The 25,381-nt window shown below is 35.7% G+C and overlaps 5 protein-coding genes across 5 annotated transcripts; all 5 read right to left on the bottom strand.

Annotated features, from left to right (window-relative positions):
- Positions 1-828: 828 nt before the first annotated feature.
- On the bottom strand, positions 829-2,182 carry LOC109581890 (E3 ubiquitin-protein ligase TRIM71-like). The gene has a single exon (XM_019996363.1). The coding sequence runs from the start codon at positions 2,168-2,170 to the stop codon at positions 887-889; it is 1,284 nt and encodes a 427-aa protein (XP_019851922.1). The 5' UTR covers positions 2,171-2,182; the 3' UTR covers positions 829-886.
- Positions 2,183-6,404: 4,222 nt separating this feature from the next.
- Positions 6,405-8,476, bottom strand: LOC109581887 (E3 ubiquitin-protein ligase TRIM71-like). The gene has a single exon (XM_019996359.1). The coding sequence runs from the start codon at positions 8,377-8,379 to the stop codon at positions 6,418-6,420; it is 1,962 nt and encodes a 653-aa protein (XP_019851918.1). The 5' UTR covers positions 8,380-8,476; the 3' UTR covers positions 6,405-6,417.
- Positions 8,477-9,855: 1,379 nt separating this feature from the next.
- LOC109581888 (kelch domain-containing protein 1-like) lies at positions 9,856-13,258 on the bottom strand. The gene is made up of 7 exons (XM_019996361.1): positions 12,957-13,258; positions 12,600-12,888; positions 11,090-11,328; positions 10,882-11,042; positions 10,645-10,824; positions 10,354-10,486; positions 9,856-10,262 (listed from the first exon to the last, which is right to left on the bottom strand). Exons 1-7 carry the CDS (start codon positions 12,973-12,975, stop codon positions 9,940-9,942), a joined length of 1,344 nt encoding a protein of 447 aa, XP_019851920.1. The 5' UTR covers positions 12,976-13,258; the 3' UTR covers positions 9,856-9,939.
- A 47-nt stretch (positions 13,259-13,305) lies between these two features.
- LOC100637757 (E3 ubiquitin-protein ligase TRIM71-like) lies at positions 13,306-14,605 on the bottom strand. Its single transcript, XM_019996364.1, has one exon. The coding sequence runs from the start codon at positions 14,603-14,605 to the stop codon at positions 13,346-13,348; it is 1,260 nt and encodes a 419-aa protein (XP_019851923.1). The 3' UTR covers positions 13,306-13,345.
- Positions 14,606-16,741: 2,136 nt separating this feature from the next.
- Positions 16,742-17,673, bottom strand: LOC109581898 (E3 ubiquitin-protein ligase TRIM71-like). Its single transcript, XM_019996372.1, has one exon. It carries the CDS (start codon positions 17,658-17,660, stop codon positions 17,067-17,069), a length of 594 nt encoding a protein of 197 aa, XP_019851931.1. The 5' UTR covers positions 17,661-17,673; the 3' UTR covers positions 16,742-17,066.
- Between the last annotated feature and the right edge of the window lie 7,708 nt (positions 17,674-25,381).

Below are 25,381 nucleotides of genomic sequence, written 5' to 3'. Positions count from 1 at the left end.
AATCTTAAATATATTCAAAGGTCTTGTGACTAGTTATGAAGTACCGTGAATCTTGGTTATACTATAGCTATATCAAATTAGGAGCTATAATTTACAAAGAAGATACTAAATATTATTATTGCACATCGTACATGTGCAATAAAATTGTGTGTCAAGTATTATAGCTAAAAATATTCGAGTAAAAAATTTGCCTCTCTACACGATAAGGTGAATATATGAATGACAAGTATATTTCACTATAATGTTGCCATTTTAGCAAATAATAATCATCATTAGTTTTGATAGCACTCAAGGAGGTGCCAAAACAGTACAAACATGATACTATAGCATTATTTAGTCTTTACAAAATATCTAAATCATAAAATTTACAAATAATACATAATTTACACATACTGTAAATGCATTTACTGTATGTAAACCAGACTGGGAACTCCACATATATGTACATTTACAGTTTCCTTATTCTTCTGTCAGTGTGTCCCATATCCACATTATTACATCTTTTGAACAACAACTGTACTTTAGCAAGAATCCTAAATAATAAATGTAATTAATAATTAATGCAGGTGTCATGTATGCAGCATTAAGATATCAAGCCAGATTTAATTTAATATCACACTTGTCCATAGTTCTAAACAGAGTTCTCAATATCGTATTGTTTCTGTCACTCATTTTCTGCATGCAGTCTTAATTGTTACGGCATTGGTTGCTTGTGTCCATAATTTTGACCTAGCTGTATCTACCTTAAAACAATTAACAACAACTATTCTTGTTCTTCCCTCCATTCTACTCTTACTCTACTCTTCATGGACGGTTAGATCTATTATCAAAAATTTAATATTAAAACAAAAACTTATAAATAAAACTATCACCAATTATTCAAATATTAATGAACAATAAGTTGGTTATTACTAAAATCGCAAACATACAAGAATCCATCTTTATCAAATGTTAATCCACAAGGAGAATCAACTTTACTGCCTTGACTTTCAAATCTACTAATAAATACACCTTCACCAGTGAAGACTGAAATACGGTGATTGCCATATTCACTAACATACACTAGACCAGTAGCTGCAGTGTCTATTGCTATACCAAATGGACTGTTAAGCTGACCAGGACCAGGTCCTTCAGTACCAAACTGGGCCAAAAAACTTCCATCTGAGAAGAACTTTTGAATACGATGGCAACCAAAGTCAGAAACATATACAAATCCTTGACTGTCAATAGCAATGCCTAGTGGAAACAAAAACTGTCCATCAGCTGATCCTATCTTACCAAATGAATGAGAGAAGGTTAGATCAGGATTCAAGACTTGAATACGATGATTATCCCTATCAGCAATATAAACCTGCCCTGTTATTGGAGAAATGGCCATACTACGGGGAGCCTTAAATTGTAGTGATTCGCTGCCATTCTCACCAACAGATGCTACAAAGTATCCATCCATGCTTATCTTCTGGATCCTGTGATCATCAGACACAAGAATAAAGTTGTCTGGAGTAATGGCTAAACCGCGAGGAAAAGACAACTTGACATTACCACTTCCTCCTTTCCCTCCTAATGATTTCACTTTCTTTCCTTCTCTGTCCAGTATTGTTATACACTGACCAAGATTCTCAGTTACTATAATACGATTACCATTATTACTTACAGCAACTCCCCAGGGACCATTTAGCTCATCTATAATATGTAAAGGAGCAATGTTCTTAAGGTAAGGATTGATAGGGACAACTAGTGAGACATCCTCAGTTTGTACATTATATACTTGTACTTTGATCATGTGAGTACCACTGGTTGAAAGGCTACACTGTATCCTATACACTCCAGGATTAGTGCTGGTGGTAGTGACTATAGTGTGAATGAGTTGATCACCTTTACGAACTGGTACTAGACTACACCTGAGAGAGGAGAGGGGAACAGACAAAAGAGATGAATCCGGTGCCTCTATTGATAGTGAAAATGAAATGCTCTTCTCTTTTGGAAGACGTTCAAAGCAACCAACTTTCTTCACTCTACACTGCTCTAGTGCAGTAGATGAGTAGGTCACAATATCTCCAATATGATGAAGCAATTTGATATCTTTAATCAATACAAAGTCAGCCCTTTCCTTAGGATGTAACTCCTCCACATTGATCCCTGCAGTAACTTCTCTCATACGCTCCATCATCTGTTTCTTAGACCTCAGGACTTGTTGAGGAATGCCTGTCTTCAGACTCTGTTCCACATAATTCACAACATCCTCCAGAAGACTCAAACTTTTTTCTGCTGATTTCATCTGCTCTGACAGCACCTTCAGTTTAGCATCTGTGACCTTTCTTGCCTGCTCAGTCAGTTTCCTTTCTGACTGACGAAGAACATCCACCATTTCCTCTACCATCTTATGTATATTATTTAAAACTTCTTCTCCTCTCTCTCTAATCTCACCCTCTCTCTCTGTTAGAGCAGACATGACCTTCTGTAGTGCTTCCTTCTTTCCCACAACTGATGATAAACATTCTCTTAAACTTTCACAATGTTTCGTATAACTGTCAGTAACTAAGTTGTATTCGTGATGTTTGTGAATATGAGCTAAACAATTAACACAGATTACTGTATTACAAGCTTCACAGAAAACATCCAATGGTTTACCATGATCGTTACATGTGTCCTCTTGAGGAGCAGGTGAAAATACTGCAGTGTCCTTCATTAGATTGTAGGTCTCTTGGAGGTTGTTGAGGTGGAATGCTACAGGAAAGGCTCCAACTCCTTCTTTTGGTAGCTCTGTATGATGACGACAAGTAGGACAAGAGAAGTAATAAGTCTCGTTCTTTTTATCCAGAGGTAATCTCTCCAGACAGTGCTGACAGAATGAGTGATGGCAGGGTAGGATCTTTGGGTTGGTATAGTGGGTGAGACACACAGGACAGGTGAGCTGTTCCTCCAGCTTGAGGAGACCAGGAGAACAAAAAGATGAAGATTGCTTACTAGCCATGTTGAGTACTTGAAGACTGATAAAGGTATCAGTAAACAAAGCTGATAGGTGATAAGGTATAATGAAGAAGTATGGACAGTGCAATTGAAGTTAACAATGTTGAAACTGCTTTAGTCTAGGCCCCACTACTGGTAGCTTGAGAACATTCTCTTGGTATTCAATGACCACTAAAGGAAGTTATGATAGCTGTACTAACGTGAATATGTAATATATAAATAGCTGTAATTATATCAATCGATGCATAGTAGCCTATAGCAGAAGTAGCATGCATGCAAGTAGACGTATGCCAATGGGTAAGGGCTTCACCTAGTACAATGTAATATGCAAGTAATAATTATTAATAATAATTTTAATGTAGACTAGATCTACTCTATTGTACTCTATTGCAGAGGAATGCAATTAGCCTATTAGGGAGTGCTATCTTTTGTTTTCTCTCAGTCACTCTCTCATTCACTTCCTATACTGCTTGCATTGAAACTTTTAGAAGGTGAAGGCACCTTTCCATGGTTGATGGTTACACTATAATCTTATCTTAATCTATAGGTAGGGTTATCAGTTATTTTTGTGTATCATAACTTCCTGGAAAGTTGACAGGGCTATCTTGCTATCATTAGCTGGTTATTTTTATTGTTCTACTTGTTACCTAATCTCTCTTCATTTTTTGCTTGACGTAACAAACAATTTTATTTTTTCTTGAAATGGCAACCGAGCAATTTTCATCTTCTCCTGGTCTCATCAAACTAGAAGAACAACTCACCTGTCCTGTGTGTCTTGACTACTATACCAACCCTAAGACTTTACCTTGCCTACATTCATTCTGTCAGCACTGTCTGGAGGCATTACCTCTGGATAAGAAGAATGAGTCCAATTACATCTCTTGTCCTACTTGTCGTTATTGTACAGGGCTACCAGAAGAAGGTGCAGGAGCCTTTCCTCTAGCATTCCACCTCAACAACCTCAAAGAGATATATAGCTTAATGAAGAAAGTAGCTGATCCTCAACAAATCATCTGTGAAAACTGTACTACAGCTAATGCCACGGGATACTGCAAAGATTGCAGTAAATTCCTTTGTCAGAAGTGTATGGATATACACAGAATTTGGAGTCCAATTGCACACCATCAGTTGACAAGTCTTGATAAAGTGACAACCTCTGTTTCTTCTACGTCTCAATTGCTAGCTCCAGCTAAACAGGAGGCAACCCTCATTTGCTCTGTACCTGGTCATGATGATTCATTGAGGTATTACTGTGACACATGTGATGAATCTATCTGTCGTGATTGTGCTATACTCACTCATAAAGATCACAAGTATAACCTAATTGCTAATAGTTTTAGTAAACATAAAGAAGTATTGGAAGAATCTCTTAAGCCGGTCAAAGGGAAAATTGAAGTGCTTAAGAAGGTCATGTCTGCTCTAGCAGAGAGAGAGGTTGAGATCAGAGAGAGAGGAGAAGGAGTCTTAGAAGAAATACATGAAATGGTAGAGGAAATGATGAATATTCTTCGTCGGTCAGAGAAGGAACTGACTGAACAGGCAAAAAGGGTCACTGATGCTAAACTAAAGGTGCTGTCAGAGCAGATTAAATCAGCAGAAATGAGTTTAAGTCTTCTGGATGATGTTGAGAATTATGTGGAACAGAGTCTGAAGACAGGCAGTCCTCAACAAGTCCTGAGATCTAAGAAACAGATGATGGAGCGTATGAATGAAGTTACTGCACAGATCAATGTGGAGGAGTTATGTCCAAAGGAAAAAGCTGATTTTGTATTGAGTAAGAATATTGGCTCACTGCATCACATAGGAGATATTGTCACACCAGCACAGTGTAAAGTGAGAAAGATTGATTGTATCGCATCTACTGGCAAAGCAATTTCATTTTCACTATCAATAGAGGTGCCAGATTCATCTCTTTTGTCTGTTCCCCTCTCTTCTCTGAGGTGTAGTCTAGTACCAGTTGGTAAAGGTGATCAACCCATTCACACTACAGTCACTACCACCAGCACTGATCCTGGAGTGTATAGGATACAGTGTAACCCTTCAACCAGTGGTACTCACACAGTAAAGGTACAAGTATATGATGTACAACTTGAGGATACCTCATTAGTCATCCCTTTCAATCCTTACCTTGATAATATCACTCCAATATGTGCTGTAGCAGATCTTAATGGACCGTGGGGAGTTGCTATAAGTGACGATTATGTTATAATAACTGAGTATGGTGGTCACTGTGTAGCAATACTGGATAAAGAAGGAAAGAAAGTGACATCATTTGGAAAAGAAGGAGGAAGTGGTAACGTCAAGTTTTCTTTTCCATGGGGTGTAGCCATTACTCCAGACAAATTCATTCTTGTATCAGATAATCACAGGATCCAGAAGATAAACATGGATGGATACCTTATAGCATCAGTTGGTGAGGAGGGCAGTGGACCACTACAATTTAGCTATCCTCGTGGTGTAGCTACTTCTCCTATAACAGGAAAAGTTTATGTTTCTGATATGAATAATCATCGGATACAAGTCTTCAATCCTGATTTAACCTTTTCTCATTCATTTGGCTGTAAAGGATCTGCTAATGGACAGTTTCAGTCTCCACGTGACATAGCTATTGACAGTCAAGAATTCCTCTATGTTACTGACACAGAAAATCATCGCATTCAGAAGTTCTCTCCAGATGGAAGTTTCTCGGCTCAGTTTGGTGCTTATGGATCTGGTCCTGGACAGCTTAACTGGCCAATAGGTATAACAATAGATACTGCAGCTACTGGTCTAGTGTATGTTAGTGAGTATAGTAATCATCGTATCTCAGTTTTCAATAGTCATGGTTTATACGTTTGTTGCTTTGGAACTAAAGGCTGTAATATTGATCAGTTTAATAATCCTAAAGGATTATTATACAAAGATGGATTTTTTTATGTATGTGATTTTAAGAATAATAGACTTGTTGTGTATTAAATTAGTTTTAATCAATCTTAGTGATATTTTAGCTTTAATATTATAAAATTTTTGACTATTAAATTGTGCATATATATGATCAGAATTCTTCTAAACCAATGAACTTCTCCAAAGTCAAGTTGATATGACCTGTGGTGATACAATCACTATTGTTTTCAGTAATAATATTCCTCCAGTTCTAAATGGTTTGTAAGATCATCATTACACATGTGTCCAATGTCCATACACATGTACATGCATTTTTAATCCTTTTGTATAGGGATGACTAGCATTGTCCTTCTTATAGACTACATTTTTGACATGCCAGGCAATAGTATACATGAAAGACAATGTACATGTATACTGTATAGTGACAGAATAAAGGATTGCGATATTTTAATCCTTCCATGATATTTCTTTATATTCTTCATGTCACTAGTTGATCAAAAATTGCATTAAAATGTTACTTTCAAAAAAACTTTTTCAAAAATATAGCCAAAAATTAATGAAATTCTAATAAATCACAAGTCGGTTATTTCTATAATCACAAACATACAAGAATCCATCTTTATCAAATGCTAATCCTTTTGGATGATAAAACTGACCAATATCACTGCCTTTACAACCAAACTTACTAACAAATACACCATCACTAGTGAAGACTGATATACGATTATTGCCTAATTCACTAACATAAACTAGACTAGTAGCTGCAGTGTCAATTGTTAAACAATATGGACTATCGAGTTGTCCAGGACCAGATCCTTCCGTACCAAACTTACCCACAAACTTTCCATCTGGAGAGAACTTTTGAATGCGATGATTCCAACAATCAGCAACATACACTAATCCTTGACTATCAATGGCAATGCCATGTGGATAGTCAAACTCTCCATTAGCTGATCCTTTACTACCAAAAGAAAGAGAGAAGGTTAGGTCAGGATTAAAGACTTGTACACGATCATTATCCTTATCAGCAATATAAACCTGTCCGGATATCGGAGAAATGGCTATACCAACAGAATTACTAAATGGTAGTGGTCCACTGCCCTCCTGACCAACCGTTGCTATGCGGTATCCGTCCATGTTTATCTTCTGGATAACTTGTCTATCCGTTACAAGAATGAATTTGTCTGGAGTAATGGTTACACAACGAGGAGTAGAAAATTTGACATCACCACTCCCTTCTTCTCCTCCTAACGATTTCACTTTCTTCCTTTCTCTATCCAGTATTGTGACACAACTACCCCTATACTCGGCTATTATAAGATTATCATTATCACTTACAGCAACTCCCCAGGGACACTTAAGCTCAGTTACGGTACGTACTGGAGTGATGTTATCAAGGTAAGGATTGAACGGGATGACTAGTGAAGCATTTTTAAGTTGTACATCATATACTTGTACTTTTAATGTATGAGTACCATTTGTAGAAGGGCTACACTGTATCCTATACACTCCAGGATCAGTGCTGGTGGTAGTGACTGTAGTGCGAATGGGTTGATCACCTTTACCAACTGGTACTAGGCTACACCTCAGAGAAGAAAGGGGAGCAGACAAAAGAGATGAATCTGGCGCCTCTATTGATAGTGAAAATGAAATTGCTTTGCCAGCAGGTGAAATGCAATCAATCTTCTTTACTCTACACTGCTGTAGTGCAGTAGATGAATAGCTCACAATATCTCCAATGTGATGTAGTGATTTGATATCTTTACTCAATACAAAGTCAGCTTTTTCCTTTGGATATAACTCCTCCACATTGATCTCTGCAGTAACACCATTCATACGCTCCATCATCTGTTTCTTAGACCTCAGGACTTGTTGAGGACTGCCTGTCTTCAGACTCTGTTCCACATAATTCTCAACATCCTCCAAAAGACTCAAACTCATTTCTGCTGATTTGACCTGCTCTGACAGCACCTTTAGTTTAGCATCAGTGACCTTTCTTGCCTGCTCAGTCAGTTTCCTCTCTGACTGACGAAGAACATTCACCATTTCCTCAACCATGTTGTGTATTTCTTCTAAGACTCCTTCTCCTCTCTCTCTGATCTCACCCTCTCTCTCTGATAAAGCAGACATGACCTTCTTGAGTGCTTTAATTTTCCCTTTTACCAGGTTAAGAGAATCTTCCAAGTCTTGAGAGTGTTTAGTATAACTGGCAGAGACTAAGTCATACTCATGGCCTTTGTGAGTACCAATTGTACAGTCACGACATAAAACACTATCACATGTTTCACAGTAGAAATTCATTTTCTTGTTATGAGTGGAGCACGTAAGGGTTGCCTCCTGTTTTAATTGAGAAGTAGCCACCTCATCAAGACTTTTCAGCTGATGGTTAGCAAAAAGGGCCCATTTCTTGTGGGTAGAGATACATTCTGTACAAAGGAACTGACCACAGTCTTTGCAGTATCCAGTGGCATTAGCTGCATTACAGTTATTACAGGTGACCTGTTGAGGATCAGCTACTTTCTTCATTAAACTGTATATCTCCTTGAGGTTGATGAGGGTGAGTGCTACAGGAAAGGCTCCTGCTCCTTCTTCTGGTAACTCTGTACAATGACGACAAGTGGGACAAGAGAGGTAATAGGTCTCATTCTTTTTATCCAAAGGTAATGCCTCCAGACAGTGCTCACAGAATGAATGTAGACAAGGTAAAATCTTAGGGTTGGTATAGTGGCCAAGACATACAGGACAGGTGAGCTGTTCCTCCAATTTGAGGAGACCAGGAGACGATGGTTTTGTTGCCATTGAAAACAATTGTGTACATATAAAGCAAGAATAACAGATTAAGACACCCCTGGTAAGTAGAGCGCCACTAGCCCTAGCTGATGACCAGTTGACCACAAAGGAAGTTATAGGTTATATGTCTACACCATATTAGAATTCTTTGAATTTCATTAGCATCCAAGTTGTAAATATTTAAAATTGCTTTTCTATTATATCATTTATAATGTATATCTGGAAATTCTTACATGACATTTATTTCATGAGTTGAGAAATTTATTATTCAATACAACTAAGCATTTGTGATACTCACTGTCTAATTATCCTTCTCTTATTTCTCACTTCTTCTCTCCCTCTCTCTCCCATCTCTTTTCATACCCACAGTAGCTCTTGAAGGACATTAATAGTTATCAGATAAATATAATAAATGTAATAAATATTGGTGTGATCTTGGAGCCAATCTAAAATCGCCATAACTTGAAAAAAGATTTAATCAGAATTGGTTCAAACTTTCTACATAAGGACATCAGTATGTATTAGAAAAATTGGGAATTATTTTGGAGCCATTTTTGAAAAAAAAAAGCATGGGCATGGTACAGGGTATTTTTCAAAAATCGGCATATCTCTTAAAGTGGCTGCAAATCAAAAAATTTTAGTTTGAATTGGAATCAGCTCAAACTTTCTACATAACATAAAGACATCAAAAAATGTAATAAAAATTAGGAGTGATTTTGGAGCCATTTTTTTAGAAATAAGCATATGGGCATAGTGACGTACCCCCATCAGATACTGATACAAAGTATGGCAAGACTATACACAGTAATACTGTACTTACAGAAAATTGTACTTCCACATTCTTCAATGAGTCAAACTACTTGACATACCCGGTACCAGACCCAAAATTAAGCTCACTCAACTGCCTTGAATAATAAGGCTACGTCTGGTTGACTTGGAAAAAGCTACACTACAGGAAAAACAGAATAAAGAAGGGGAAAACAGACAATGATAAAAAGTGCTTTATAATGCTAAGTGAGTCTCCTAACACTGATGGAAACTCCCAATCACTGTACCTTTCATTACAGAAGTTGGTAGGCTAATTTGGCCATGTTGTGCCACGTGACTACGCATGCGCAGTTTAAAACCCCCTATAAAATGGGATTTTTTAAAATTAATAATACAAAATTAAAAAAAAAAAGAAAAATAACCCACTTCACTCAAATACTAATGTTTCTTTTATAATGTCAGACATCTGTTTGTAGTTATACTGACTCTCTTTTCTCAAATGCTTGCTCTCTTTATTAAAAGCTGTCATTAAAGATCTTGTTCTCTTTTCCTGCAGCCCTCTTGAATTCCCCTCTCTCTTTCTTTTCCTTCTTGCTGTAGTTGCTGAAGTTGTTGTTCTTTTTCTTGAAGCTGTTGCTGTAGTCTGTTTCTAATTTGTTCCTTTTTTCTTCTCTCCTCTTGTAGTTCCCTTTCCTTTTCTTCCAGCAGACGTCTCAGACGGTCTATTTCTCTTTTATCCTCAAGATGAACAGGCTGAGATACTTCCCATTCTCTTCTCCTTTCTTGTAGTTTCTCTTGATACTGGTCCAGAGGTATTTCACTAGTAGACCAATCATTATTACTAGTATATTCTATAAAAAATAATTTAATATCAGTTACTCCAAATTAGTTTATAATATTCATTGTGTCAACAACTTTGTTTTTACATGTACATGTACTTACTGAGTTCAAAAACTGCTATATCTCTGTATGATGTGTGTCCTCCAAACACAATCATCCAGCTAGTGGTTGGGGTCACACTCCAGGCTGAGAGAGAATGAAAGCATCTCCAAATGATGTTTTTTGGCAAATTAGACTACAAAAAATCACATGACAATAATAATAATAATAAAATAAAAATAATGTAATAATAATACTAGAAGACTATAAAGTTATAAGGGTTTCACCCTTACCACACTGTACAAACAAATGAACACCTAATGTATTTTAATGTACTTCACCTAATGTACTTACCAGTTTCTTCCATGATTTATTGTTGATGTCAAGTATCCAGCAATCGTAAGTGAGAAACCCACCCAAGACTAGTAGGTGTGGTCCCGAGCTAGTGTCAATCAGAACACTGGAATGAGATTGTCTAGTCTCAGGCCACTGCATACATATACATAATCTAGGATCAGATATCTTTGAACAATTCTAAAATAATAAATAAATTATACATATTCATCAAAATAATATATACAATACACTCACCACTGATGTATCAGTGAAATTAAGAATATATACATTGTTACTGACTCCATTAGCAGCGAGACCTCCAAACAAAATAGCACTGGAATTATTAATTGATGTTAGAGTGAAGGCATAAGTAGGAGGTGGTCTGTCTCCAGTGACAGTTGGTGATATCCACTGACCTAATAAAGCAGTATAATATGGAATTAAAAATTTTATGTGCTCTGACCTTTTGAGAGTTTAAAGAAGTGGATCTCATTGCATTTTTTATAAATAAACTCAAATACCCTGTACTGGGCACCAGGTTGGTTTGGAACATTATTAGATGGTCCACGCCCTCCAACTACTACAAGATAGTCTTCAGAATTAATCTTTATTGCCACCATATCAGAGAGGCTCTTCATCATAGGACCATGACAGGGAGTAGTAGGAGAGAGTTCCTTCCAGTCGAAGGTGTCAACATTAAAGCTAAATAAAATATTAAGTAATAATTAATTTATTAGAAAAAGTACGGCCCTATTACCAATGTCAAGGTAGCTATAGGGGGTACCAGAAAACGTAATAAAAATTGGTGGTGATTATATAAAGCCATTTTCTAGAAAAACCATGGGCTATAGCTAATGATTTATATTGAGAAAATCAAAAATTTACTCTGCAGGGTCAGAGTGGCCCTTCCAAAAATTTGATAGAAATTTAATTATCAATATCGTAGAAACTTGTTTCGACTTATACTAAACCAAGTGGTTTTATACACAGCTATTTGTTAAAGGCTATCATGGGTTGCATGAAAATGTGGTTAACACTTCTGTACTTGTGTAAACTACATTGGCCAATTTTAAAAAAATGTTCATAACTTTAAAAATTTAAGTCGGAATCAGTTCAAACTTTCTACACAGCATTAAGACATCAATATGCATCAAAAAATGTAATAAAAAGTGGAGGTGATTTCGAAGCCATTTTTAGAAAAAACCATGGGCTATATATAGCCTTGGGTATTTTTCGAAAATTGGCCAATTTTAAAAAATGGTCATAACTTGAAAAATATTTGTGGGAATCAGCTCAAACTTTTTTTACACAGCATTAGGACATCAATATGCATTTAAAAATGTAATAAAAAGTGGGGGTGATTTTGGAGGCATTTTTTAGAAAAAAACATGGGCTATAGCCTTGGGTATTTTTCAAAAATTGGCCAATTTTAAAAAATGGTCATAATTTGAAAAATATTTGTGGGAATCAGCTCAAACTTTCTACACAGCATTAGGACATCAATATGCATTTTAAAATGTAATAAAAATTGGGGGTGATTTCAGAGCCATTTTTTGGAAAAAACCATGGGCTATAGCCTTGGGTAATTTTCAGAAGGACATCAATATGCATCAGAAAATATAAGAAAAAAATTGGGGATGATTCCGGAGCCATTTTTAAAAATTATAAATGTTGCTCTTATAACTAACAATCAAACAAAAGGCAAACATATTTTAAGGTATCTGAGAGACTCTTGATTATTATAAGAAAGAGCTTAATCCAAGGAGCTAATTGGTTTTACAGTAAAAACTAGTTGATTCATCAGACAATAAGAAAACAATCATACAACTATTGCTATATTAAAGAATACCCATGCAGTACCACATATAATCTTGCCTGCAGAAGTGAGAAACACAGATGTAAAATCTGATTAATTATTTAAAAATTTTCAATACAGCCAAACAGGGGGAGGTTAATAGGCATATAATACTTACCTGTATAAACTATTATGAAAACAATCATTGTGGTTACAATGGCCTCCAAAATAAAAAATCTCATTTCCAATTGGAGCAGCGGCATAGGTAATGACACCCAGTGGAGGGTTACCAGTGGTGAGTTTTTGTTCCCACCTACCAGTTGATAAATGGCACACGTCCATTACTGAGCTTTTTGACTTCTTCTCTTCATTATTGTGTACTTTAGGGAGACCAGACCCACCCCACATATACAGGTAGTCTCCTACCTTTACTGTGGAGTGTCTACTTCTCTCCACTGGTTGATAGTCTATAGAGAACAAGAGGTACCAGTAACTGAAGCATAAACAAGTCAAAATCAATTATATATATACTGACCTTTTCCTTTTGCTGCCATTGCAGATTTAAATATTTATTTCAGTTAATTAGATAGTTATCAGTTATTGTAATCAGCTGTCTGTAGTACTATATTTCCTTTAAAATGTGACAGTTAATAATGACGATAAAAGGATGCTAGCATGGTCCATTTCCCTAATCTTCATGTCACCAATTGATAAAAGTAAGGATAATATTTAAAATTAAAAATCATTACTAAACTCAAGGGGGTAGATCTATAGCCCTAGGTCAAAAGTCATCTATGTGCAATGTATGTCACACTTTAATTTTAATTATACTCACTCTACCAGGGAAGCAAATAATTAAGATGACTAACTTAACTAAATAATAATTATTGACAAACTAAAGTAATAAACAATTCAAAAATTAATCTAATAAACAACAAGTCGGCAATTTGCGTAGTCACAAACATACAGGAATCCATCTTTAGAAATTGCTAATTGACAGGGATTACAAAACTGATCAATTCCCCTTCCTTTCCTTCCAAAATAACGCAAAAACACACCATCACTAGTAAAAATTGAGATACGATTATTGCCCCTTTCACTAACATACACCAGACCAGTAGCTGCAGTGTCTATTGCTATGCCTAGTGGCTCATTAAGCTGTCCAGGACCAAATCCTTTAGTACCAAACTCACCCACAAAGTTTCCATCTGGAAAGAACATCTGAATGCGATGGCTATAAGTATCAGTGACATATACTAATCCTTGACTGTCGATGGCAATGCCATGTGGAGACTTAAACTGTCCATTAGCTGATCCTTCACTACCAAAGAAATAAGAGAAAGATAGATCAGGGTTCAAGACTTGTATACGATCATTATACCTATCAGCAACATAAATTTGCCCTGTTACAGGTGAAATGGCTATACCGGCAGGATATCTAAATTGTAGTGGTCCACTTCCCTCCTCACCAGCTAACGTTATGCGGTGTCCATCCATGCTTATCTTCTGGATTCTATGATTATCAGACACAAGAATGAACTTGTCTGGAGTAATGGCTACACCACGAGGAGAAGAAAACTTGACATCGCCACTTCCTCCTTCCCCTCCTAATAATTTTACTTCATTTCTTTCTTTATCAATTATTGTTACACACTGACTATCCCATTCAGTTATCATAACATGATTATCGTCGATTATAGCCACTCCATAGGGACACCTCAGTAGCTTATTAACGAAATATACTGGAGTGATGTCATTAAGATACGGATTAAAAGGGACAACTAGAGAGGTATCTTCAAGATGTACATCATATACTTGTACTTTTACTGTGTGAATACCACGAGAAGGGATACACTGTATCCTATACACTCCAGGATCAGTGCTGGTGGTAGTGACTGTAGTGTGAATGGGTTGATCATCTTTAGCAACACTACACCTCAGAGAAGAGAGAGAAATAGACAAAAGAGATGAATCTGGTGCCTCTACTGATAGTGAAAATGACACACTTTTTTGTTTTAGTAACCACTCAAAGTAGCCAATTTTTGTTTTGTATTGTGTTAGAGAAATAACATCTCCAATGTGATGTAGTGATTTGACATCTTTAATCAACACTAAGTCAGCCTTTTCCTTTGGATGTAACTCCTCCACATTGATTCCTGCAGTAACTTCACTCATACGCTCCATCATCTGTTTCTTAGACATCAGGACTTGTTGAGGACTGCCTGTTTTCAGACTCTGTTCCACATAATTCATAACATCCTCCACAAGGTTTAAACTCTTCTCTGCTGATTCCTTTTGCTCTGACAGCACCTTTAGTCTAGCATCAGTGACCCTCTTTGCCTGCTCAGTCAGTTTCCTCTCTGACTGACGAAGAACATTCACCATTTCCTCTACCATTTCATGTATTTCTTCTAAGACTCCTTCTCCTCTCTCTCTGATCTCACCCTCTCTCTCTGCTAGAGCAGACAGGACCTTCTTGAGCGCTTCCTTCTTTCCCTCAACTGGTAATAGACATCTTCTTAATTTTTGACAGTGTTTAGCATACTTTTCAGTGATCAAGTCACAATTATGGCGTCTGTGATCATCAAATTGACAGGTAACACAAATTGCTGCATCACATGTTTCACAGAATAGCTCCAAAGGCTTACCATGATCATCACATGTGACCTCTTGAGGATTAGGCACTGTTGTCGACCTGTTTAGTAAACTTTGCATCTCTTTGAGGTTGTTGAGGTGGAATGCTACAGGAAAGGCTCCTACTCCTTCTTCTGGTAGTTCTGTATGTTGACGACAAGTGGGACAGGAGAGGTAATAGGTCTCATTCTTCTTATCCAGTGGTAATCCCTCTAGACAGTGCTCACAGAATGAATGAAGACAAGGTAAAGCCTTAGGGTTGGTATAGTGGTCAAGGCACACAGGGCAGGTGAGCTGTTCCTCCAGTTTGAGGAGACCAGGAGCAGGTGAAGGTGGTTGGTTTTCCATTTCAAAAAAATTATAAAATAATGTATGCAAAAGATGTAAATAAAGATAAAGCAAAGAAAAATGATAAAAAATGAAGAAGTCCAAACAAAAACAAAGTAGAAAGACAGGAAACAGGAGGAGAGAAATGGAAGACAGTGAGTTATCTTGATACGAAAAACAAGAACAATGAAAAGGAGGAGGAGAGAAAGGCTATAGGGGTACTGTGAGTTTAGACTGGGTATACCTCATAAGTATATTCAAAGGTCTTGTGACTAAAAGAAATTATGATAGTACTGTCTTTTGGCTTCACAGTAGGGGAACAACTATAAATAATTTATCAATTTATGAACTGAGTGACAAAGATAATGTCATTTTAATGAATATTCATAGAGCATGAATGAGTAAGTGGCTAAGTGCCATAGTCTGGTCCAGTCTCTCACCCCTGTGTGATAAAGAGGCAGGACCAGACAAAGTGAATTTGTGGGTTTAAAATTTTGTATTCGGATTGTGTTTTTCATGCAATTTTTTCAAGCCACAAAATTTTTGAATAGCAATTCAGTACCACATAAAATGTTGAGATAAAATATATGTACCTTAATTGAAAGTCTTGTTATGTTACAATCTTTCGAATTAATCCTAAACACTTCTATCTATACATGTATCTATCAGAGGAATCCTTCTCCCAACTCTAAAAAAAAACAGAAAAAGAGATCAAAACAATTTTAGAGTATAAATATGCATCTGAAAGATAGGAAAATATTATCCATTATATCTTAATGCACCAGTCCTGGGATCAAGGTTTCTGAAAGGTCAACTCAACAAAGTACATGTATATACATGTAGGAGTACAGAAGGGGCCTGCATACAAAGTTAAATTAAGTAGAATTAAAATTAAAAAAATGAAATAGCATCAAATAAGTGAAAATACCACTTCAATGTACACACACTAAATAAGTTGTGTATTAATTGAAGATTTTGCTTGAAACATATTTTATCATGCATAATGTATTGCAGTCATAACAATTGAATGAATACTCCTGCCGCATCATCAGCAAAGCTAAAAAAACTTAAAAGCATTAGAATAGAAGTGCGGTACACAGATTTATTACTTTCTTTATTAAATTCAAAATTTCTTCAAATGAAAATAATAATCAATAAGAAGGTAGCAAAAATACATGGGGATTAAATTTTTTTAGCTAAATAAATATTAAATGGTGATTATTATGAGTCACAAATGCACAAAAAGCTTAAATACAATTATACTAATCTATATGGATCACTAAATTGATCTATTTCTTTTCCTTTCCCCATACAAACATGCCATTACTAGTAGAGATTAAGATACAATTACTACACATTTCACTAAAATACACTAGACCAGTCATTGCAGTATCTATTGTTATGCAAACTGGCTTAATAAGCTGTCCAAGGCCACCTCTAGTAGCAAACTGACTAATAAACTTTCCATTTGGAGAAAACTCCTGAATGTTATGATTACCAAAATCAGTGACATAATACTAATCCTTGACTGTCAATAGCAATGTCATTTGGACACTTGCATGAGCTTTCCATTAGCTGATCTTTCACTACCAAATGAATGAGAGAAAGATTCAAGACTTGTATACAATGATTTTATTTACTTATTTGACTTTGTTTTGTTGCACAAAGAATTATTACACAAAAATCATTTAATAAACAATGAGTCGTTTATTACTATGATCACAAATATACAAAAATCCATCTTTATCAAATTTATTTTATTAACAGCTAATCCAGAAGGATGCTTAAAATTTTCCAAAAACCTGCCTCCTTTACATCCAAAGCTATTAACAAATACACCATCACCAGTAAAAACTGAGACTGAATGATTCCCCCACTCACTAACATGCACTAAGTCACCAGTAGCTACAGTGTCTATTGCTATACCCACTGAATTCGGTGCTTGAGTATCAAACTGATATCTGTACCTGATGCACGGCCTATTTTCCTGTGGAGAGAATTTTTGAATGCGATAGTTGTTACGATCAGCAACATACACTAATCCTTGGCTGTTAATAGCAATGTCACGTGGAGCCTTAAACTGTCCAGGGAGTGATCCTCTACTACCAAATGAATCATAAAAGGTTAGATCAGAATTCAAGACTTGTATGCGGTTATTATAATAATCAGCAACATAAACATATCCTGTTATAGGAGAAATGGCTATACCAGAAGGAGAATTGAATTGTAGTGATCCACTGCCCTCTTCCCCAAATGAAGCTATAAGGTATCCATCCATGCTTATTTTCTAGATCCTGTGATCATCAGACACAAGAATGAAGTTGTCTGGAGTAATGGCTATACCACGAGGATGAGAAAACTTAACATCACCACTTCCTCCTTCCCCTCCCAGTGACTTTACTTTATTTCCCATTCTATCCCTTATTGTTACAGTGTTACCCCAAAACTCGGTTATTATAATGTGATTATCATCAGTTACAGCAACTCCCCATGGGCAGTTAAACCCAGATATAGAACGCACTGCAGTGATGTTATCAAAGTAAGGATTGAAAGGGATGACTAGTGAGATATCCTCAAGTGGTACATCATCTATTTCTACTTTGACTGTGTGGGTACCACATTTTGAAGGGTTACACTGTATCCTATACACTCCAGGATCAGTGCTGGTGGTAGTGACTGTAGTGTGAATGGGTTGATCACATTTACCAACTGGTACTAGACTACACTTCAGAGAAGAGAGGGGAGCAGACAAAAGAGATGAATCAGGTGCCTCCATTGATAAAGAAAATGAAACTACTTTACCAGCAGGTGTAATATGATCAATTTTTTTCACTCTACACTGTGGTATTGAGACAATATCTCCAATGTGATGCAATGATTTTATATCTTTATGGGATTTATGGAACACAAAGTCAACCTTTTCCTTTGGATGCAACTCCTCCACATTGATCTGTGCTGTAACTTCACTAATGAGCTCTATCATTTGTTTCTTGTACATCACAAATTGTCGAAAACCTCCTGTCTTCAGACTCTGTTCCACATAATCCTCAACATCCTCCAGAAGACTCAAACTCTTTTCTGCTGATTTCATTTGCTCTGACAGCACCTTTAGTTTAATATTAGTGACCCTCTTTGCCTGCTCAATCAGCTTCCTTTCTGACTGACGAAAGACATTTGTTATTGTTTTATGTATTTCTTCTAAGACTCCTTCTCCTCTCTCTCTGACCTTACCCTCTCTCTCTGCTAAAGCAGAAAGGGCCATCTTAAGTGCTTCAATTTTCTCTTTTACTGGATTAAGAGAATTTTCCAATGCTTCTCTGTGTTTAGTGAAACTACATGTATCAGCTATTAGGTTATACTTGTGATCTTTATTAGTGAGTATAGCACAATCAAGACAGATTGATTCATCGCATGTATCACAGTAATACATCAATGGCTCATCATGACTTGGTACAGAGCAAGTGAGGGATGGTTCCTGTTTGGCCAAGGCTAGCAACTGAGAAGCCGAAGAGACAGAGGCTTTTTCTTCATCAAGACGTTGATGGTAAGCAAAAGGAGCCCAACACTTGTGAATGTCCATGCACTTTTGACAAAGAAATTTACTGCAGTCTTTGCAGTATCCAGTGGCATTAGCTGAAATACCTGTACAGTTGTCACAGGTGACCTGTTGAGAATCAGCTACTTTCTTCATTACACTGTATATCTCTTTGAGGTTGATGAGAGTGAATGCTACAGGAAAGGCTCCTACTCCTTTTTCTGGTAACTTTGTGTCACAACGACAAGTAGGACAAGAGAGGTAATAGGTCTCATTCTTCTTATCGAGAAGTAATCCCTCTAGACAATGCTGACAGAATGAATGTAGACAAGGTAAAGTCTTAGGATTGGTATAGTGGTCAAGGCAGACAGGACAGTTGAGCTGTTCCTCCAGTTTGAGGAGACCAGGAGAAAAAAAAGAAGACGGTTTGGTTGCCATTTCAGATCTTATAGGTAAGAGACAAATTGAAACAAAATTAAGAAAGGTCAAAAGACTATGCAAAAACAGCAAAATTAGATCTAACTGACCCCAAAGGTCTTGTGACCAAAAGAAGATATGATAGTGTGGTGAATTATGATGACTATGCTAATAGATTGGCTATAAATAGAATTTGTAAGCACTTAAAGGTCATGAACATGTGAAATTGCTAAAATAATTTTAATAAAGTGAATTCCATGGCTAAACAAGAATGTAAATAGAAAGCAATGCAAAAAATGAGACGAGACAATATATGGCTCTGATGTTAACTTTCAATGTTCAACTGTAGCATTACTAAAGGAAGCTAAAGAAATCCTCTAAAATAGAGCACAATAGCCCATAGCGTTGCTGGGTCAATAGTGACTACATTCTTTACAATAGACTAAAAATAACAACCATTAGTAACACTATACATGCTTGTACTTGTACGAGTAATTCCTTCATAAAAACATGGTACATCTAGTATGTGCACCCCATGCAAAACCACAAAAGTAACTTGCTATATATACTGTATTTTTTTAATTTCAAGGTCAGGTTATTGAACTTAAAATGTATTGAATTTAAAACAAGGGCTACATGTATATTAGCTATTGAATAAAATACCCTGTACAACAATAACATAACAGCATCTATTGATACAATGATCTGCTGTCAATACGGCATTCATGCAATTAATTACTAAAAAATATGATTATTATTACAGATTAGTAGCCACTACCAATGATGCAATTAAAATCATCAGAGTTGATTGTAATTATTTTGCAATTAAAATCAACTGATTCATTTTCTCAGGGTATTGCATTAATATTCAAGTTTAGCCTAAAGTTGCTAAAAAATTAGGTCAAATTTGCCAAAAATGACAAAATGAAAATTTTTAATTTCTATTTTTTTGATACATGTACATGTTCTTATGCTATTCTTAGCATGCTTTGTCTAAGTACTACAGATCAAAAAATTAATAAATAATACAGCAAAATATCTCAATAAACAACAATTCGGGTATTACTATAATCACAGACATACAAGAATCCATCTTTATCAAATGCTAAACCATAAGGAGCATTAAACTGATCAATGTTACTGCCTTTGCTTCCAAAGCTATTGACAAAGACGCCCTTATTGGTAAAGACAGAGATACAATTATTAGCCCATTCCACGACATATACTAGGCCAGAAGCTCCAGTGTCTATTGCTATACCATGAGGCCCAATTAGCTGACCAGGGCCAGAACCTCTGATGCCAAGCTTGTCCAAAAACTGTCCATCTGACGAGAACTTCTAAAATGCAATGGTTCTTAAAATCAGTCACATATACAAACTCTTGATTATCAATATCAATGCCTACAGGGTATGAAAACTGTCCATTAGCTGATCCTTCACTGCCAAACGAATGAGAGAAGGTTAGGTCAGGATGATTACTCTTATCAGCAACATAAACCTGGCCTGTTATTGGAGAAATGGCTATACCATATGGAGTATTAAATTGTAATGGTCCATTACCCTCCTCACCAACTGATGCTATGCGGTTCCATCCATGCTTATCTTCTGGATCCTGTCATTGTCAGACACAAGAATGAGTTTATCTGAGTTTATTTGAAGGGTCCTCTTTAAAAACCTCACTGTATTCATTTGACTCCACAAATGTCATTTCATGACATGAAATGACATTCACATGTGAAAGAAGAATTGCTTGCATTCTTACTACTAGTTGATTTTGAGGTATAGGAACAGGAGCCTTAAAGAGGGATGGAAAAAGAAACTGTTATTAATTCAAATCAATTTTGAAGTCTTTCAAATAAAAAAAAATATTATTCATTAATGGCTCCATACAAAATAAAAATACCAGTGCAGGTATTTTTAAAATTTGAAAAATTAATTAAAATTTATTTGTTGTTGCATTGGCCTCAATAAACAAAACAATTTTTTGTTTACATGACTATAATGTACACTTTCAAAAATAATAAATAACAAGTTTTCAGCATGAATTAATAATACACATAGTTCTGATATAGCTTATGGCAAGATCGTCCGTTGTGCATATGTCAAAGTTATAAAAAACATTATGACAGTTTGTCAACTTAAACTAAGTCATTTCTTATAAAAAAGAATTTTCATTCACAACAAAAGAATCATGGTAGAAGTATTGAGTATAGAATACTGCAAGCAGTTGCTCCAAAATAAGAGTGCTTCACCAACACGACAAGATTATGTAAATATACTGGATTCAGTGACTGTACATATCCAGAGCTCTGATATTGCATTGCAAGCAGAAGATGTTGCTGTAATTGTTGAAGCACTGAAGGAGCCAATAAAATGTTTATTTAACACTATTGATACCTTAGAAAAAGATTTGGAAGATTTAAATAAGAAGTATGAAACACTGAAAGAGCTTGAATCTGCTTTGATAAGTGGACAAATTGCTTCAGATCTTGAAAAAAAAATTCTTCAAATTATACTACAGGGCACAAGTGTATCCCTGGAGTATGCCACTTTGATCAAACTCGAAAATGCTTTGAATGAGACGCTAGGACAGCGTCGTACAGGAATGCAATTATCAGATGAGGATAAAAGGATTGCCAAAGAAAACTGGGATCGTTTGGAAAGGGAGGTACATTTGGAAAATGAAGTGTACCTTGCTATTGATAAATTAAAGCAATCCAGGAATTCCAAAGCCCACCCTAAGGTTAATTATGATACAATACGTAACCATCTTGCAAAACTTGAAGGAGACCATAAAAAGCAGATTGAAAAAATGTTTCGAGTTATAAGAGAATTGGATTGTCGTAATCAATGAGACGATCAATTTTGAAACTTTTTTACTTTTGTCATTAATAATTGTTGATAGTTGTTTTACTATATTTTTGTAGCTATTATACAGTCACCAATTAATTTTGTTAATACTAATAAATAATTCACAAATATCAACAAAAGTGTACAAGTTACAAAAGTTTCAGTAGAACGGAACCTGATAGCATTGACAAAGGTAGAGCACTTGTGAAGAAACTCACAGATGTGTCATTTATGAGGCTTAATTGTTTTGTCTAAGTTACTATAGATGCATGAATTGGATCAGCAGATTTATGTAAAGAACAAAGATCAGAATGGACGGATCCAGTCAAAAAACAGCTTTTTAATATCTACAATGTCAGTAACTTTTATTAGGCCTAAGATGATGGTGGTCTGCATTGGTAGAGGCACAAAATTCATTCTCAAAATCTCAAGTCAACAACTTGTTTCAAAAGTGACTTCAAAGGGAGAGAAAAATTTTTTTACTATAAACTAATTAGGTCCATACGGTAGCTAGTTTAGAAAACAGATTGACAAAAACATCCCATTTGAACATTCAACAACTGCTCTGATTGTTGACATAAGAATCCTATCAAAATTGCAATTGCTGATGCATTCAATGCTAGGTGCTTTCATCAATGATCTGTATACCCTATAGTCAGGCAGGCCTGACTATGCATGCCCCAGGATGGCACATGACAGGAGAGACAAACTTTTCATAACGCTACATCATTTGGACTACTTTTCAACACTGGTTTCCTGCTGTAACATAGGCAAAATAATAAGCAGAAAAAGACAAAATAGTAAAATAATGCTTGGTAATTTAAGGTAAGCAATGATAATGCAAGCTGTGAGTTTACTCTTAACTGTAGTTTCAACTATAAAAAGTGAAGCAACAACATAAGAACAACCTTTAGCATGCAGTCATCTGATGCCTCAAGTGTCTCATGTTTCCACTGAAGAATTTCTCTCTATTTACTCTTTCAATTAAACATGTTTCCTCAGGTTATTATGGTTAATATGAATTAATTATCTTGAAAACAAAGAATAAAAAAAATATCTGTAAAGGCCTCCATACACTAAGCAACATGTTGCTTGTAACATTTGTGGTTACTTTGATCTTGTAGGCAATATGTTGCTAGAAATAGAAGGCTGTTCTATTTCTGACAACTTGTTGCTTACAAGATGAAAGTAACCACAGATGTTGCAAGCAACATGTTGCCTAGTGTATGGAGGCCTTAATGGGTCTGGGGTTATCTGTACAACATTCAAATAAAAGATCTCATTTTCCAATAGGCACAGTGGCATAGGTAACAATACTCAACGGAGGGCTAGATCTAGCAAGACTTAAAGTAAAAAACAAGTCAGGAGTTTTCTAGCAGCAACATAAAGTTGAGATTCTGCTTTTTCCCAGCTAATAATCTACGAGGCTGAGCCCTTGAATGTTTTACATTGTTTCTAGTTAATATCATGAGTGGATAGTGTATACCAAAATCATACTCGTTGGAAATTTTTTACTGCCTTAAATCCCCTTCGTAAGCATCAAATAAAAACTTTTTAAAAGTAAAATATTTATTACAATAAAGAAAGCAAAGCAGCAAACATAAGTACAAACAAATCAAGCAATACTTAATAATAATAATATTTAGCTAAATAACTAGCAAATGGAATTTTTTTGAATCACAAATGCATAAAAAGTCATCTTTATTAAATACTAATCCATATGGATCGCTAAATGGATCTATTTTTTCCTTTCCTTCCAATGCAACGCACAAATACACTATCACTAGTGAAGATTGAGATGTGATTACTACCCAGTTCACTAACTAAACATACACTAGACCAGTCGCTGCAGTATCTATTCTTATACAAACTGGCTTAATAAGCTGTCCAGGGCCATCTCTAGTAGCAAACTGATTAATAAACTTTCCATCTGGAGAAAACTTTTGATTATGATTACCAAAATCAGTAACATACACTAATCCTTACATTGGGATTGGAAACTGGGGGGAGAAAGAGAGAGAGAGGAGAGAGGAAAGAAGAGAAAGTTTAAAGAATGTATAGTTACATGTAGATGTGGGCAATTCTAGCAAATTGCTATGATTGGCCATGTGTTGGCCATTGGTCAAATTGCAATTAGCCATTGGCCAAATTGCTACAGTATATTGTGGCCATGCGTCACTGAGTATAATGGTTCAAAATGGCGCGTTTTATTTTTGAAAAATTACTATCAAAATATCAAATTCACCAAATTTCCCCACCCCCCCCCCTCAAGAATTAGCAGCTATATGGTATTTTATTATAATTATAATAATAAACTTACATTGCAAACTTGTTGTACACTATAAAAGCTTCTTCTAATTCTCCTTCTGCAAAATAAGACTTAGCCTAAAAGGACAAATGTATAGTTAATAAATAAATCTGTTAAGTTTAATCCTTAAAAAGGAGAATTTATACAAGCATGATATATTCAACAAATTTCTAAAAGAGCTACTGTAAATTAATAGTGATTGGTGGTTTCTAATTGAGGAATGGTATTCGTAATGTCACTTCTTGTTTATACCAAAAATACATAATTGTACTCTTGTTTATACTAAGCATCCCCCTTACCCTATCTTTAATGTAAAAAAGTATCATTAAAATAGAAGTAAAATAAGACTAAAATGAGAATGACAATCAATGCATTCAATAAATTAAATCTAATAAACAACAAGTCGTTTATTATCAATATCACAAACATATAAAAATCCATCTTTATCAAATGATAATTTATTGGGACGCATAAACTGATCAATATTACTGCCTTTACTTCCAAACTTACTAACAAACACACCATTACTAGTGAAGACTGATATACGATGATTGCCCCATTCACTAATATACACTAGACCAGAAGCTGCAGTGTCTATTGTTATACCCATTGGACCATTAAGCTGTCCAGGACCAGATCCTTTAGTACCAAACTGACCCACAAACTTTCCATCTGAAGAAAACTTCTGAATACGATGATTACCATAGTCAGCAACATACACTAATCCTCGACTGTCAACAGCAAGGTCATGTGGAGACTGAAACTGTCCATTAGCTGATCCTTCACTACCAAATGAATGAGAGAAGGTTAGATCAGGATTCAAGACTTGTAAACGATGATTATCCCAATCAGCAATAAAAGCCTGTCCTGATATAGGAGAAATGGCTATA

This window comes from Amphimedon queenslandica, unplaced genomic scaffold, assembly GCF_000090795.2.
Source record: "Amphimedon queenslandica unplaced genomic scaffold, v1.1 AMPQUscaffold_13412, whole genome shotgun sequence".
Lineage (NCBI taxonomy): Eukaryota > Metazoa > Porifera > Demospongiae > Haplosclerida > Niphatidae > Amphimedon > Amphimedon queenslandica.
Note: the sequence above shows the minus strand (reverse complement) of the source record. Positions and strands in the feature narration are given on the sequence as shown.